This window comes from Myodes glareolus, chromosome 14 (genome assembly GCF_982192425.1).
Source record: "Myodes glareolus chromosome 14, mMyoGla1.1, whole genome shotgun sequence".
Classification (NCBI taxonomy): domain Eukaryota; kingdom Metazoa; phylum Chordata; class Mammalia; order Rodentia; family Cricetidae; genus Myodes; species Myodes glareolus.
In genome coordinates this window covers 44,501,632-44,518,179 of record NC_142039.1, presented here as the reverse complement: position 1 = coordinate 44,518,179, position 16,548 = coordinate 44,501,632, and the positions used below count along the sequence as shown (strand labels likewise).

The 16,548-nt window shown below is 35.5% G+C and overlaps 1 protein-coding gene across 1 annotated transcript; it reads left to right on the top strand.

Annotated features, from left to right (window-relative positions):
• Positions 1 to 5,670: 5,670 nt before the first annotated feature.
• On the top strand, positions 5,671 to 10,641 carry LOC146892002 (prolactin-3D4-like). Its single transcript, XM_085698878.2, has 4 exons — positions 5,671 to 5,817; positions 7,279 to 7,386; positions 9,209 to 9,388; positions 10,453 to 10,641. The coding sequence occupies exons 1-4, from the start codon at positions 5,671 to 5,673 to the stop codon at positions 10,639 to 10,641; spliced, it is 624 nt and encodes a 207-aa protein (XP_085555004.2).
• The last annotated feature ends 5,907 nt before the right edge of the window (positions 10,642 to 16,548 follow it).

Sequence of the window (16,548 nt, the reverse complement as noted above, 5' to 3'; positions counted from 1 at the left end):
TAGTCGATTCAGGCGCTTCTCTGTCTTCTCCATGGAGCAAAGCTGGCTTGAAAATGTTTTGATCAGTTTCACTTGTCGGAAAGTGTCTCTCCGTAGTCATCGATTTTTTTTTGTCTTAATGACATGTTCAATATCTTTAATTAGTTTCCCAAAATATTTAATGTAACATATTTTTTAATTTGTTTGTTTATAAAAATTTCCACTTCCTCCCCTCCTCCCCATACCCTCTCATTCCCCCCACTCCCTCTCCTCCCCACCCCACTCCTTCTCCTCCCCCCAACTTCTTCTCCCCCCACACTCCCTCTCCTCCTCCCTCTCCAGTCCTAAGAGCAGTCAGGGTTTCCTGCCCTGTGGGAAGTTGAAGTTCCTTCCCTCTCCCTCCAGGCCTAGGAAGGTGAGCATCCAAACAGACTAGGATTCCAAACAGCCAGTACATGCAGACGAAACAAGACCCAGTGCCATTGTCAATGGCTTCTCAGTCAGCCCCCATGTCAGCCACATTCAGAGAATCCGGTTTGATCACAAGCTCATTCAGTCCCAGTCCAGCTGGCCTTGGTGAGCTCTCATTCGATCAGTCCCCTTGTATCAGTGGGTGAATGCACCCCTCATATCTCAACTAAGGGAGCCATTTTAGGGTTGGCAAGAGACTTGTTGCTGGAGGGGTTCTCAGGCCCAAGGAGAGGTTCCCAGATTCTTCCCTGGGCAGCAGAGGAGAGGGTGTCTGAACTAGCTTTGGCCCATAACCATACTGATGAATATTTTGCATATCACCATAGAACCTTCATCTGGCGATGGATGGAGATAGAGACAGAGATACATATTGCAACACTGGACTTAACTCCCTAGATCCAAATGAGAAGCAGAAGGAGGGAAAGCGTGAGCAAGATAGGCAGGACCAGAGGGAACTTTCATCTGACGATGGATGGCAATACAGACTGAGACACACTATGGAGCACCGGACTGAGCCCCCCAAGGTCCAAATGAGGAGCAGAAGGAGGGAGAGCATGAAAAAGGAAATCTCCATAGTCATTGTAATGGATACATTCTGCCATGGAGAATTCGACTGAATGTGATAATTTTCAGGTTACTTCTGAAGCTTTCGAACTGTTTTCTACCTCAGCTGGTAGAAGTTCCCAAGAGAATGGAATTTTTCATACTCCTTAGGACATTTTGCTTCATGTCCCTTTTATCATTCTTTTTCTTAATATATTTCTCGCCAAGATGGTAGGATTTAATTTTAGTTGAAATGCCTGAACAAATGTTTGATTTCATTAAATTATACTTTATATGATGATTCCACATAACTTTGACAAAATAAACAAGGAAACAAAGATTTAAAAAAATAAACACAGAAATACCATGTAAGATTAAGTAGAATCCAGAGAATCTTGTTCTGTACCACTAAAAGTTGAAATTTATAGCCAAATAGAAAAAATAATTAAGCAAAACATTTAACCAAATTATTAAATTTACATTTTTATAAGTTATCAAAGAAAAAAGTTCATATCAAATTCAAGACAGAGTTTCCTCTAATTCTTCGAATAATGATATTCAGCAACCACAGAATTCTTTACATATAAAATCACCATGGTAGGCTGGAGTACCGTCTATGAAGTGTTTGCCTTATGAGCATAAAGACCTGAGTTTGATCCTCAGAAATATTTACCCCTGGCATGTTGATATGCACTTGAATCCTAGTACTGTGTAGAAAGACGAAAAGATCTCTGGGTGTCTGTTAATCAGGTTTTCCTAATTAGTAAGATTCGGGTCAACAAGTCAAGCTATTTTAAGTGAAGTCAGTAGTATCTCTGAGATGATATCATGGCTATTCCCCGATCAGTATAACTGCACATACATACTGACAAACACACATTCAGAAAGTCATAGGAACAATTGAGAGTACCACAAAATGAAATGGTATTTGTATTCGTGTGTGTACTTATCCATCAAATAGGCATTGATGTAACAGAACCTCAGTCTTACATACAAACAGCAGAAAACATCTACTAACTTTAAGAAATTTCCGGAAAATGACCACAAGGACAATTGGTCATGAAATTTCCTGATGGTCAGTCTCGAGTAAAGCTGTGTATTCACAGGGGACTTACATCAATATATCAGTTTCTACAATTCCATCAGGAATCAAGAAAAGAGAATTAGTAAAGGAAAATGAACTCGATTTGTTCTTTACCTTCTGACTAAACTAGTGGAGAATGCAAATCTTTCCTTCCACCCATGCCTAGGGAGGTCTTACATTTTCTGAAACTATTTAGGACACAGTTGAGATATTATCTAAGTATGACTGTTCTCCGAGAAATGGTCCCTACCTTGAAGCTTTAGGATTTGTGACTCCATATTGTTCTTATTCTCTATTGCAGACAAACTTTTACAGCATAGAAGAAATTTAAATAAAATTGATTTTCAAAGTTATACTCTGGGTAGACTGAGGATAGGACCTTCTCATCTTTTTGGAGATTTCTATTGAGCCAAACTGCCACATAAATGCTAGTCTAAATGCTACATTATAATATGCCAGTGAACAAAAGAGATAGTTTAATAACCAAAGAGTAGGACACAGTTCCTTTGATTAGAATGTAATCAGAAATCAGAGCTAAACCACAGGATGATGGTTACTATAAGAGAGGCTATAGATGAATCATGTATTTAAGCAATCAAAATGGATTGTGAGGAAAAAAGGATGTCCTTAGAAGCTAAATGTGAAAATACTGGTTTGAGGGCAAGCAGGTATGAAGACATCAAATCATACTATGATCATGTCCCTTCTGTATTAAGAATATGAAGGAGTATGTGTTATGTTTATTTATGATTATATAATAGAGGGGTTGCTTCACGGTGATTTATAGGAAAACTGATATTTTTGTAAGTAATTGAAGATGTTCAGATGGAAATGTCAAAGTCATTCTCGGGCAATCCAAGTCAAAAAATATTTGTCAATACACAACCTGTAGTCACCAGACTCCTGGATCTTGAGGGAGCAGTGAGTATAGTATAGTAAAGTATTATAGAACCAAGCATGATGTCTACCTACTTGATCCTGATCCCATAACATATCTAGGTATCCTATCAAATGCTTTCTTCTATACAGAGCAGCAGGAAAATTTTACATTTCAAGATTAGGAAAATAAGATTCAAGCAGAACTATGATAGACACTATATATATATATATATAATAGCATATATAGTAAGATAGATAGATAGATAGATAGATAGATAGATAGATAGATAGATAGATAGATAGAATCTTTGTCCAAACATTCTCACATAAACATGCTGCTCTTTTAACAGTGGGTAAGCCTGGGTGCTTAGTCATACTCCAGTAGAACTTACTAAAATCTTACAGATTCTCAATATCTCAATCTCAATGACATTTCACATTATCTTAAAACAGTCCACAATAGCTAAATGAAATTGAACTATTTATGCTCCAAGATGGGCAGTGTTTACACATGCCTTTAATCCCAGCACTCCAGAGGCAGAGGCAGGTGAATCTCTATGAGATCATGGCCAACATGGTCCACAAAGTGAGTTCTAGGACAGATTACTACACAGAGAAACCCTGTCATGGAGAGTGGGAGGGAGGGAGAGGGAGAGGGAGAGGGAGAGAGAGAGAGAGAGAGAGAGAGAGAGAGAGAGAGAGAGAGAGAAGAAGGAAGGAAGGAAGGAAGGAAGGAAGGAAGGAAGGAAGGAAGGAAGGAAGGAAGGATGATAAAAAGAAGAAAACAGAACTTTGCCCTAAATTACTTACTGGTCTGCTAAAGAAATTGAATATTTTTCACTAGCAATATAAAAATTTTGGGCATCTATGATGTGGAATCTATTACAATATGGAATATTTTTCATGATGCCACCAGTCACTATGTAGAATACTTCAGATTAAATGTCTAAAATTGTTGTAATTTGATTGCATGATAAGGTCATCAGCAACTTTTGCAGTATGGCAACAGGGAAACCATGGCACAGCAGTTACCACTGCAATTGATAATTATCTGAATTGTTTTAAACCACAAGCCACGTAAAGCAATCAGTATGTTATATTGTAAGACAACAAAAATAAGGTGCCTAAAATGTCTTTATCTGCACTTATAAGTTGACATTTCATAAATGGAAATGATGTGGTTGTCATAATGACTTCTGAACGTTTGTGTTTAGACCTGTTGATTACTGAAACCATTACCAAGTCTATTGAGATAAATCTTTTATAGTTTTAATGATTAAGGAAATACATTTGTGTTTAGTTAAAATAGTCTGTAATAATTGACTTATGTGGCTTTAGGGTGAATTATTGAAAGCATTTATCAAAACTGGAACCAGTAGGGTACAGAGCAGAAGTTATGACACATTTCTAAGATCTGGAACCAGGGAAAAGTGTTGGGGAATAATTCTTTTCTCCTGCTTACCTGGAAATGAGTAGCCAATGAAGAGATTGCCTTGTTGATTTGGAGAATGACTGGAACTCTATTGATTGTGTGATGGAATGCAGTATGATGACGCATTTTGACATATAAATGTGGCAAATGTAAAGAGGATGTTAATCAACCCTGAGGGAAGAACGTCACTGATCCAGGGACATTGATTCAATATGGCCTGAAGCTACGTCTGGCTTTGGGTACAGTCTTGAAGTATATATGGGAGGTGGAAAGTTGACTGAACGCAGCACTCAGGTGAAGCAGTTCACACTGTGGTGGATCACCTCAGAGATGCAGCTCACTTCGACTTTTCCAAGCTCTGGTAAGTAGCCATTCATCATATACTTCTAAGACTTCCTTAGTCTATAATTCACAAGGTTGTTTGTACAGTACAACTTCTTTAATGTATTCTAGACTATATTTTTGGTAAACTGATACCTGACCAGGTTTCTTCTAGAGACAATTAACACAGAACTTAAAGACAACTCTATATTCTACATGCTTAATTAAGTTTCAACTGAGAGCTTTTCAAATAGGCTCTTCCTTGTGTTGCAGACAGATACAAGGCAATGCTCAAATATTTTGTGATATCTTACTTAGCAGGAGACAGTGTTACTGATATTTAAGCATCGTTAATTGTATAGCACCTTCTATTTCAAAAGGTACCTTCTAGGACAGAAAGATAATGAAAATCAAAGGGTTTCATTTACATTACAGAGAATTAGGCTATATTGAGAACAACTGAGTAGTCCAATTGCATCAAGCACAGAAACAGGAAATTATAATTACTTTGTATGCCAAAATTGAATATCTGCTCACATAAAACAACCTGGATAAACTATCAAATTAGCTAAGTCTTAAGTGATATATGAAAGGTAAATGAATTATTTACCATAGTAAAGTTATTTAAGAAAGTGAAATTCTCTAGAATCTCAAACACATGCAGATAATTACTTGCAGTCTAGGCTCATGGCTAGGCAAACTCTATGTGTTCGCAAACTTGAGGAGCTGTTTCCGAGGCAGTGCAAACTGTGAAATGTCTCCCCCATTTCGAACTTTTTATTGGAAACTTTTAGTTATTTCTCTGTATTTTCCAAATTGTACAAGTGAATAGTCAGTTAAGATACATCAACCTAAATCACATAGCAGAGGCCATTGGAGCACATTCACAGCTTGTTTAACTGTCTGCTACTTCGTTTGCATAGCTCCTCTCATTGTTGTTTCTCTGACAGCCGGGATGTGTATGTTGCTGCTTGTGTCGAGTCTGCTCCTGTGGGAGCATGCAGCCTCCAAACCAACTGGCTTTGTGTCCACTGAAGACCTGTATGATCGTGTGGTTGTTCAGTCTCACACCACATATAACCTGGCTGCAGATATCTTCTATGAATTTGTAAGTAATGTCCTTACTTCTAGATTCTTATCTAAAAGGGCCTTCAAATAGTTGACCACTAATGAAATTGTAATGACTCATCTGTCCAATTACAAGTACTTCACTTTTGTAGGTAATACAATGAATCATATAGGAAACTGTGTAATAGGAAGAATGTGAAGTTTCATAAAGATCTCAAAAATTGTAAAGAATTTAATGATATTTCAAATTTTCCTGTATTAACTTTAGCAATAACAACTTTGAACTTCTTCATTGGAATTTGGACTTCCTGGTCATATTTCCAGGGCTTCTGTCTTCCTGGGCTTTCATTACGTCCTGACCTGAAGATCACTAGTGCAGGAGAAATGAATGAGTTAGTTGTGTAGAGAGAACACAAATTTAAGAAAATTGAAACCGTGTAGACAGTGAACAGAAAAACAAAACAAAATAGCTACACATAAGCTCATAAATACAAAGAACCATGGCCTGTTGTTTTCAGTTTGAGTTTCTTAATGAAGTTGAAGGACTACTGTAGAGACAAAAGGTGTTCTCTCTTCATCAGGGAAATAACTCAACTATTCAGGTTGTGCCATTGAGGAAACAGCAAAGCAAATTTTCATTTTTAACCATATAAATCTTCATTTTAAACCATATAAATTTCATTTAAATTTTTAGTTTTAATTCATTTAAATATGGATTTCGTATCTCAACATTTGCAGGGAATAGATATATTGCCATGGTTATTTTCTGTTACTAGTTTTTCTCATACCCTTTATTCTGTCATAAATTTTCAGACTCACACATTTCTAAGAACCCATTAACTATTTTAAATTCTCTGATAGGTAGAATTAAGTAATTTGTATGTTCTTAATAAATACCTTATGCAAGTACATCCTTCATATCATTTATATAGAAACTTTAAATATTTTGTTAATTCTTACCTCATTCCTTGCTGAATATTTTCTTAAAATATGCCTAGAATTTAATGATTTATTGCTGACTGTAACAACATGAGTGAACCCTACATTTATCATGAAATTTTTATGGTACGGACACATGGTGATGTATGAGAGCAAATTTATAAATCAACAATTCCCTTTTAAAAATAATAGACCAATTTTTGCAAACAAAAAACAAAATACTTTAAACATGTATAAACAGCAATAATTCTATGACTCTCAGCCTAGAAAAATTGATACTTAAAGATGTAGGTACTTACAACTTTTGGTCCATTTTAGTGTTTTCTTTCCAAACAATGTCATTAACAAGTACAATACTAGGAAAGTAAAGAAGGGAAGAGAATGGAGGGTAGTCAGTTACTTTACTCATGTAAAGGAATAAAAGGTAAGCAGATGATGTTTCCATCATTCTAGTGTTCCACATTTTGTTCTTAAATATCAAAAATCTGCAGGCTATCAAACTATCACGTTGGTTTTTATTCAATTCTGAATTCCAAAGAGTTAAATATTTAATTTTTTCCAGGATTCCAACTTTTACAAGAGTAGTTGGTTTCCCAAGAGGATGCCCAGGTTATGCCACACAGCTTCCATCCATACTCCAGAGTCTCGTCAGGAAGTCAATGAAACAAAGGTATGTTTCTTCTCTGAATTTGACCAAAACAGTCTTGCTATACACAGGATAATTGTTCTCTGTGTAATTACTAATAGTTGTGATCATTTCAGACAGAATAGATAGAGGAATACACAGCTGTCAAAGAAGAATCACATAATAGTTTGGTTAATGTTAGAGCACAGTAAAATGCCTGCCAACTCACATGTTTCCAGAGTTGTAATTGTCCACATAGAAAACTATTTTTACCAGAACTTTCTGCTTATCCCTGGAAAGTTTTGATCTGAATTGAACAAACATTTCTAACATATCCATATAAATATGGAGTAAATAAAATCCTCCTGTGTTCGTGATATAACCCTAAAGAATCTTCCTATGGCATCATGTGATTAAATGAGGAGAGTGTCCTTTCTTCTTAAGTTCCTAAACTATCCTGGACATTTTTCTCCTCTATCATTATTTCTACATTCCTGCCTCACTGCTCTGCTTTCTCTTATATCTGAAATTTGGCTGTATAAGAGACTTCCTTGTAGTCTAAAAGTGTTCCTCTGGATGGCTTCTCTTTTGGTGAGATTTACATAACACTGAAGATCTGATGTATATGTGTCTGATCTCTTCATTCAGACTTTGTGTTGTAAACATCAGTTTTATTTATGCAATGTTAATAATGTATATCCTCATATATATAATCTATTATCTACTCTTGCTTATATTACCAACACAAGAAACCTTTACACAAGATATTCTCAGGAATAACATGTGATTATAATACAGAAAAAGGAACTGAAGTAAACATTTGTACATATTACTTTCCTAGACAATATAGATAGCACACTGGTGGTACCAAAGTATTTAATGCTGACAGTCTCTGATAATAGAACCTTTAAGAAGACAACAATCTGAAGCTCCAACAGTATGCAGGATTCATTTCCCTTGAATATAAGAATTTACACTACACTTCTTTCATGCCGTGCAGCCATTCTTAATCATTTTTGTCTAATGCTCCTAGCAAAATGTTGTTGATCAAAATTGAGCTGTCCATTTTGTTCATAAAGTTACTTTTCTCTGAAATTCTGGTTGAGTTTCTCTCTAGTCTTTATTTTTATACTTTGTAATACTCCTCACAAACATCATAATCAACAACTATCTAAAAATATTTTGTATGACTGTGTCTGTGACCTAAGAATTACCAGGTTAAAATTGCATTCTAATTTTTACTGATGCCTGATATTAAAGTAATGCTTTGCAATAGATTTTCTTTTATATATTTCAATGAATAAGCAATTTCTTTAGCTGCAAGGGCAGCAGAATCATGCACATAAAGAAGAAATAGTATTTGAAAGCCATTTTTTCTGCATTCACCTGTTTTAATATTCTAGCACAATATATAAATACTTAAATAAGAATATGAGAAACTAATTTTGTTCAGTATTGTATAAATTAATTGAACCACTAACTCCTGATAGTGCTAGGATCTATGTATCATGAGTTATGTTTTTGGACACCTACAAAGCTATGCAAACCTAGCTTTCTCATAGACAGGCTACACCATCAAAGAGAACAGCTCTAACATGTAGGAAAAGGGTAGACTGTTGAGGAAACACAAAATTTGATCATTTGAAATAGCCAAATTTATTAAAACCCTGTTGGTTTAATTTAGCCATGTAAAATTCAGTAGTTGTCATTTTATATTTATGCAATATTTAAATGTTATAAAATCAATAATAAAGTATTAATAATAAAAGTATACTGTAGATTGTCTCTCTTGTGAAAAAACATAAGAATCTATCTGCCGAGCTGTATGTTACATAGTTTAATATGAAGTCCAATGATGTTTGCTTAGACTGAAGACCTTTTGAAAGCAATCATCAACATTACTAATGCCTGGGAAGAACCTCTGAAACATCTGGTGTCAGCAGTGACCTCTCTTCCAAAACCTGCTGATAACATGCTGAAAATCGCCAATACTTTGAAGAATAGAAATGCTGTTCTTCTGGAGGGACTTAAAACCATTCTCAACAGGGTAAGGTGTTTCTACATTGTGTTTTTGTTTATCTTATTTATAAAATTCATGTATTACGTCATTCAAATAGGATTTGAACCCAAATACCAGGTTACTTAATAAGCCCATAGAACAGTGATCTGTGTAGGAAATAGTTGTCTGCCTCAAAAAAATTTTGACAGTAACTTTCTTGAATAGGTAGGACACTCCAGTCTAATTCAGATCTTATAACTGTCATAGCCTTCATAACCTGCACCATAAAACATTAAATAAAATATTCTGATCATGTGCAATATAGTATATAAATGTAGAATGGATTTACCTGAAAAGAATGGAAGGATCAAGACACTATACCAGAACTAATATGGTTTGAAGGGCACGTCATGGAAAATACTGAGAGCTGTAAAACTTCCCAAAGTGAAAGAACTGATAGTAACCTTTTCATTGTTGCTTAGTTAATCCCATGTACACAGTCAAATAGTACCTTGCTGGTTCACTGTTTGTCCACTTCTGTGTGGATGTATCTCATCTGAGATCAGTGGAGTGTCAGAAAATACATATGCTTGCTTCAATTTATGTTGAGATATCTAATGACTTTGCCCTAATTTCCAGCATTTCTCACTATAAAAATATAGTGCCCTATGTTCTACCAGAGTTAATTAAATATTTCCGAGAAAGGTGCATTGGGAGATGCATAATGTCTGTAAGTGCCATTCTTCCATGTGTGAGGACTTGAATCTAGTTTCACAATTTGTGTTGAATGTGTGATGTGGTATCTTCACTTTGTAGCCCTCAGACTAGGGAATCAGATCTAAGGGAGTTTGCCACAAATTGTAGGTAAAAGTAAGAGCAGCTCTCTCAAAAATCAATGTAGATGTCACTGGAGGAACTTTACCCAAAATGGATTGCTGATATCCATACCATATGTATGTATTTCACACAAACACAAACACACACACACACACACACACACACAGAGAGAAAGAGAGAGAGAGAGAGAGAGAGAGAGAGAGAGAGAGAGAGAGAGAGAAAGAGAGAGAGGGATAAAAGATAATGTTAATCATACCTGTCCATTTAATTTTTAGACCAAGACTGTATATGAAGAAACTGACTCCCCTGTCTGGTCTGGACTGTCAGACTTAAAGTCAGCTGATGAAGACACTCAACTTTTTGCCTTTTATAGCCTGGTCCGCTGCCTGAGACGTGACACTCATAAGATCGACACTTTTCTCAAGGTCTTGAGGTGCCGAGTTGTCTTTAATAATGAGTGTTAGTTTTAAGGAATGCAATGTGCACATCCCTGCAATGCTCTATTAACAGGGTCCTTTTTGAAGCAGAACTTTAATTCTTTTTTTTCTTGTCAGTGCATGCATGCATATAATGGATTTCTTCTTATAAAATAAAATCGAAGCATTTATAAACAGCAAATTCAGTGTGAAATTTATGAAAGTCTCCTGTTTCCATCTAATATACTATAGATCCAGGCTTTTGTGATGTGCATGAAAAATCTGAAGTTTGACAATCATGCAAGACAGCATAAAACTTCTTTAAGTTCATAGTGAATGAAGAGAGATCATTTATGTAAAATCAAAGTAAGAGATTGTTGCTACTCATAAGATCCTTTGTATGAAGAGGATGGATATCTAGGTAGTTTATCAAAGAAAATCTTTCTGTGAGCAAATATTTAGTCCAATAACAACAATGTAGGTTAAATAATGTTGGACTATCTATAAGTACCATTAATTCAAATGTTCAAAAAAATGTAATAGGAAAGAAGTATGAAACAGATCTATATTTCTCTAGTATCTTTCTGCCTCTTGATCATCCATTGGGCCATCTTAGGAAAGAAGCAAAATTTTATTTTTCTGTAGCTTAGAATCTAAGACCATTTTAATACTTTAAAAGTGGAAATTGAAAACAAACAAATGTTTCCCACTTATTTAGACACAGTTCAGCAGACCAGAAGACATGGTAGCATGTCTCTCAGTGGTGACATTCTAATTGAAGTCTGAGTTTTTCAGGTAAAATTTTTTGATCATCCATTGGGCCATCTTAGGAAAGAAGCAAAATTTTATTTTTCTGTAGCTTAGAATCTAAGACCATTTTAATACTTTAAAAGTGGAAATTGAAAACAAACAAATCTTTCCCACTTATTTAGACACAGTTCAGCAGACCAGAAGACATGGTAGCATGTCTCTCAGTGGTGACATTCTAATTGAAGTCTGAGTTTTTCAGGTAAAATTAAGAGAAAGCATAACTGACATATAAGATAAAATAATGGAAAAAATAGAATATGTTTGAGAACACCAGAGTGTCAGTGTAGTCTGCTGCTTCTAGGGTATTCAACTTATAAGCTTACATTCAAGTAAATTGTTCTAGGAGAGGAAGAATAGTAGAAACCAGATTAAAACAGAAAATGAGGTAAAAAAAATGATCTCGTAGATTAATAAATTACATGATGAACACTAAAGGTACATTTTGAGAAGAAAATAATTGGCTATTTATGATATTTTTTCTGAAATAGTGGTGGCTAAATAAACATAAAATAAAAAATACTAAGACTAGTATAATACTTAATGTACTCACAGAAAAATGATTTGAACAAGTTTAGTGGTTAATGAAGATGAGACCAGGAAAGCAGAGTTTCAAGATGCTGATGGGTTAGAACTAGAAAACTGAGATCACGATGGAACAGTGACAAAATGGAGGACAGCACATGTAATAATTCTTCTAGAGCATTGCATAATATAACTCTTTTCTGATTTTGAACAAAATTCTGAGACATTCACATATACAGCACTTTGGGGGGGTTGTAAATAATTATATTTGTGTGTCATCTAAATGGATATGAGGTATCTCCTATGATACTGTGATATTCACATTACCCTAGACTAATTGCAAAAAAAGCCTGCTGAAGCTTAATTGTGATAGAGGATGTATAATTTCAACTTGAAAAATAAATGGTTATATGACAAAGAAGAGTGGCTATCAATGTACGTATAGAAGGCAATATATGAACAGAAGGAAATACTTTAGATGTGGAAAATAAAAAAAAATATGCAGTATTAAGGTTTTTACTTGTGTGAAGTTGTTAGACAAGTACTGAATCCAGACAAAAATTGAGGTATCATAAAGTTGTTACAGAAGAAACTCAGTGTCAGCTTGGCAAAAAAGGAAAGAATCAGGATAGCAGGAACATTGACCACCCTAACTCTGGTATAAATGAAGCAGAAGATTAAAAGAGACCAAAAAACTGAAGGCTAGAATAACTGAATGATGGAAAACCCAGAAGACAGTGAGGTAAATACACTGATGTAAATATTCATGAACTTTCTTTTTCTATATTTTATTGGGGATTTTTTGCCAGAAATTACCAAAATATTCTTAAGTTTATAAATAATAAGCCAACATACACATAGGGCTCTATTATTGACTCACTTGAGCAATGCCTTCAGTGATAGTGTTTGATTACCAAATTCAGGAGTGTAATCAAGGCTTATGTGGGATTCCCCTCTGTGTGCTGTGAATATGTTTTACCGGTAAAATTACCGCTAAAACACCACCTTGTGGCAATACAGAGAATAATAGCAATGGGTTAATTTAGGATGTAAGAGTTAGCTAGAAAGGTGCCTGAGTCACTGGTCAAGCAATGTTGTAATTAATATAGTTTCTGTTTGATTATTTGAGTCTGAGTGACTAGGAAATGAACAAGTAGTCTCAGCCTACAAAGAGCAATGACAATAACCTGTATTATTTGACAGTTTTTGAGACCTCTCACTGATTGAGTCTCTTACTTGTTACCCTCTTGTGTCTAATAGGGATATTGATATCCTACTGTAGGACAATTCCATTAAGCTCTTTAAAATGTATATATATATGTATATATTTTAGGAAGATTCTATAGTAAGAGATTTCAAATTACATTTCCTGTGGGTCTTTTTTTGAGAATAATAGAGGGTTATTTATTTAGAGGTAGACTCACAAATCAATATCTTCTGCTGGAATGGAGAACAGCAACCAAATCCCATAGCGAGAAAAGAGACGGGACATGTGCTTTACATTGGAATAATAGTATAAGAGTCCACACCCAAGTACGTGGGTAACTTAAAGGTCACTGGCTGTAGGAATTCCTATAGCACCTCCCCCTTTTTAAAATAAGAGAGTTCTAATCCTTATACAAAATTATATTCAATAAGAACAAATATATCAAACAAGAAGCATGTCATAAATATTTTAATAATTATCCTATCTTTATGAGTTTTAGTCTTTTATAATAAATAACCTGGCCAAGTCATGAGAAGAAAGTAACTACAACTACCTAGTCTTCAACCTCATCAAAGATCCGAGAAGGGAAGTAATATGATTTGAGTAAGCAGGAAGTACAATCAAGCAACTTCCAAAAATGTACAACAAATGACAAAGACAACTGGATACCTGGGTATTCACCCAAAGTTTTATTTGCTATGATGAAAAAACCAACTTTGGCTAAGGCCTAGAGTAACTGACAGACCATTTTCAGAGGCAAATTTTTTCAAAACTGTATTACCCTATCCTGGCAAGATTTGACAGTCTTTTTTCTGGTGTCCTGTTTATCCATTTATGGATATCATGTACTTTGTCAGTGGTTGAGGCAAGGAAATTTTCTTCCCCAATGGCCAATTGTGCCTAGAAGAAAACACACTCTGAGTAGAGTGTCTTTAGTGCTTAACATTCTCTTGGGAATAGATTAGTGCTTCCAGGAGCAATCATGCCTCAGTCAACAGAACCTTAAGTTATGTAAATGCCATATTCTACAGTTCTTTGAAGTGGTTCAAGATTACCTTTCTATTCTGAATACAATCTCTATGTATCTAAAGAACCTGATTAATCTAACTATAAATATGACAAACATAGATGACTACTGATCTATAATTCTTAATTCCTATATAACTTAAAGGTGAAGACTTCATGGGGATGGAGAGATGACTCAGCAGTTATGAGCACAGACTGTTCTTCCAGAGGTCATGAGTTCAATACCTAGCAAGCACATGAAGGTCTTTAGTATTAGTTATTTTTCCCTGTATTTCCTTTTCTATCCTGCCTCATTTTTCTATTCTCAGCTCATTTAACATTTTCTTTTTATTATTCCTTAAATCTATTATAATTTTCATTCTAACCTCTCTTCCTGCATGGGTCTGCACTAGGTCCTTTGCATATATGGTATGGTTGCTTAGCTTGAGATTTGTGGAACTTCTGACAGTAGCTATGGGGGTGACTGACTCTTTTGCTTGCTCTTTGGGCCATTTTACTCCTATTTGGATCGCCTCTTCTAGCCTTGATATGACTATTTGTGACTAGTCTTACTTTATCTTACTATGCTATTTTCAGCTGATATCCCTGGGAAGCCTGATCTTTGCTGAAGAGAACTAAAGGACAATGGATCTGAGGACAGTGGAGGTGTTAAGGAGACAGGGAGGAGTAGAGAAAGGGGAAACTGCTGTAGAGATATATCACATGACAAAAGAATGAAAAAGAAAGAAAGAAAAATCACACTGTCTAAAAACACATTTTCAATATTTGCATACATGATAACATACATATAGACCTTTTCCGTGTCTTTTATAGTCTTTTAATAGAGCAGCATGGATATGGATGAGTAGATTAGCACTATTGTAAGACATACTGACCTTTTGCTATATTCTGTAAAATCTGTATAACTGCTTCATATGGGAGATCTAGCACAAGATTTCTTAAGAAACCAGTACCTTGAGGCAGTACCAAGGCCCTTATCACCGTTTCTTAACTAAGCAAGGTTTCCCTCCATAGAGAATGAGCTCCAAAAGTCAATTCATGCACTAGGGATAAATCATGGTCCCACTACCAGTGACCCTACAGAATGCCCAAGTCACAGAACTGCCACCCTTATTCAGAGGGTCTATTTGGTCCTTTACAGGTTCCTCTGCTTCAGTGGGGGTTCCCATCATGGCCTTGACCCCTTTTGTAATATTATTGCTTTTCCCTCTCTTTGACTGGACTCTGGGAGTTTGGCCCAGTATATCTGTTTCTCTCTATCTATATCAGTTGCTCCATGAAGGTTTCAGGAGATCTTGTCTATTTCCCTTTCCAAGAGGGATATATGTATGTCTCTCTTAGGGTTCTCCTTGTTACCTAGCTTCTTTGGGGTGGTTCAAGACTTTTCTGACTCCTCACTGAAGAGTAGATTGAGGTTGGGATGGGTGGAATCTGAGGAGAACAGGAGAAGGGGAGGGAGTGGGAACAGGGATTGATACATTAAATGAAAAATTGTTTATAAACAAATAAATGACGAAAGAAAGAAAACAAGAGCCTTAGTAAAAGAACCTCATACCAATTTCTATAGTAGATGTACCAGATTGCATTCCCACCAGCTGTGTATAAGAGGTCCTCGTTCCCCTTATAGAAATAACTCTTTCCTTTCAGATTTTAAACTTTTATTTTATTTATTGATTTTCGATGGTTTGTTTCGCTTTATGGGCATTTTAGTATGCATATGTGTATGTGCAACACATGCATGTAGTGCCTACAAGCTCTAAAGAAGTCCTTGGTTTCATGGAACTGAAGTTAGAGATACTTGTAAATATCACTTATATCAGTGTTAGAAATCAAGCACAGGTACTCCGCAGGAATAGCAAGGTTTCTTAACTGCAAAACCATGTCCAGCCCTGGTGATGTGCTTTCCTGTTTTATCTTTCTAATCAGAGCAAGAGGAAATCTCAAAGTGCTTCTAATTTCCATTTTCTTGGTGGCTGAAGATGCTGCACACTTAAAAACATAATTCTCAATATTTGTCTTTCACTTTTTGAAAACAACTGACTTAATTCTAAGTCCACTTTCATTATTATGTTGTTTCTTTCTATGAGGCTTATTATTTGTGAATACTTTACAGTCTATGTACTAACCTTCTGTCAGATATGAAAGATTTTATCCCATTCTATAGGCTGCCTTTACACATTAAAAGTGGTGTTCCTTTCTACATATAAAATTTGTGTTGGGGTGTGTGTGTGTGTGTGTACTTTCTTTAGCCTGTAGTTCTTCTATATGCTTTACTTTCTATTCCCACATGCTGAGGGTATTCTGTCATATATTGCGGCACTCAGTCTATTTAGAGTTGAGGTTTGTGAACCTTAACAAGTAAGAATATAGTCTCATTCTTCTACATGTTT

Coding starts and splice junctions, on each gene's coding strand:
- LOC146892002 (XM_085698878.2), top strand. CDS start 5,671: ATGTTGCTGCTTGTGTCGAGTCTGCTCCTGTGGGAGCATGCAGCCTCC. Junction 7,387..9,208: donor AGGAAGTCAATGAAACAAAG/GTATGTTTCTTC, acceptor ATGTTTGCTTAG/ACTGAAGACCTTTTGAAAGC. Junction 9,389..10,452: donor TTAAAACCATTCTCAACAGG/GTAAGGTGTTTC, acceptor TTTAATTTTTAG/ACCAAGACTGTATATGAAGA.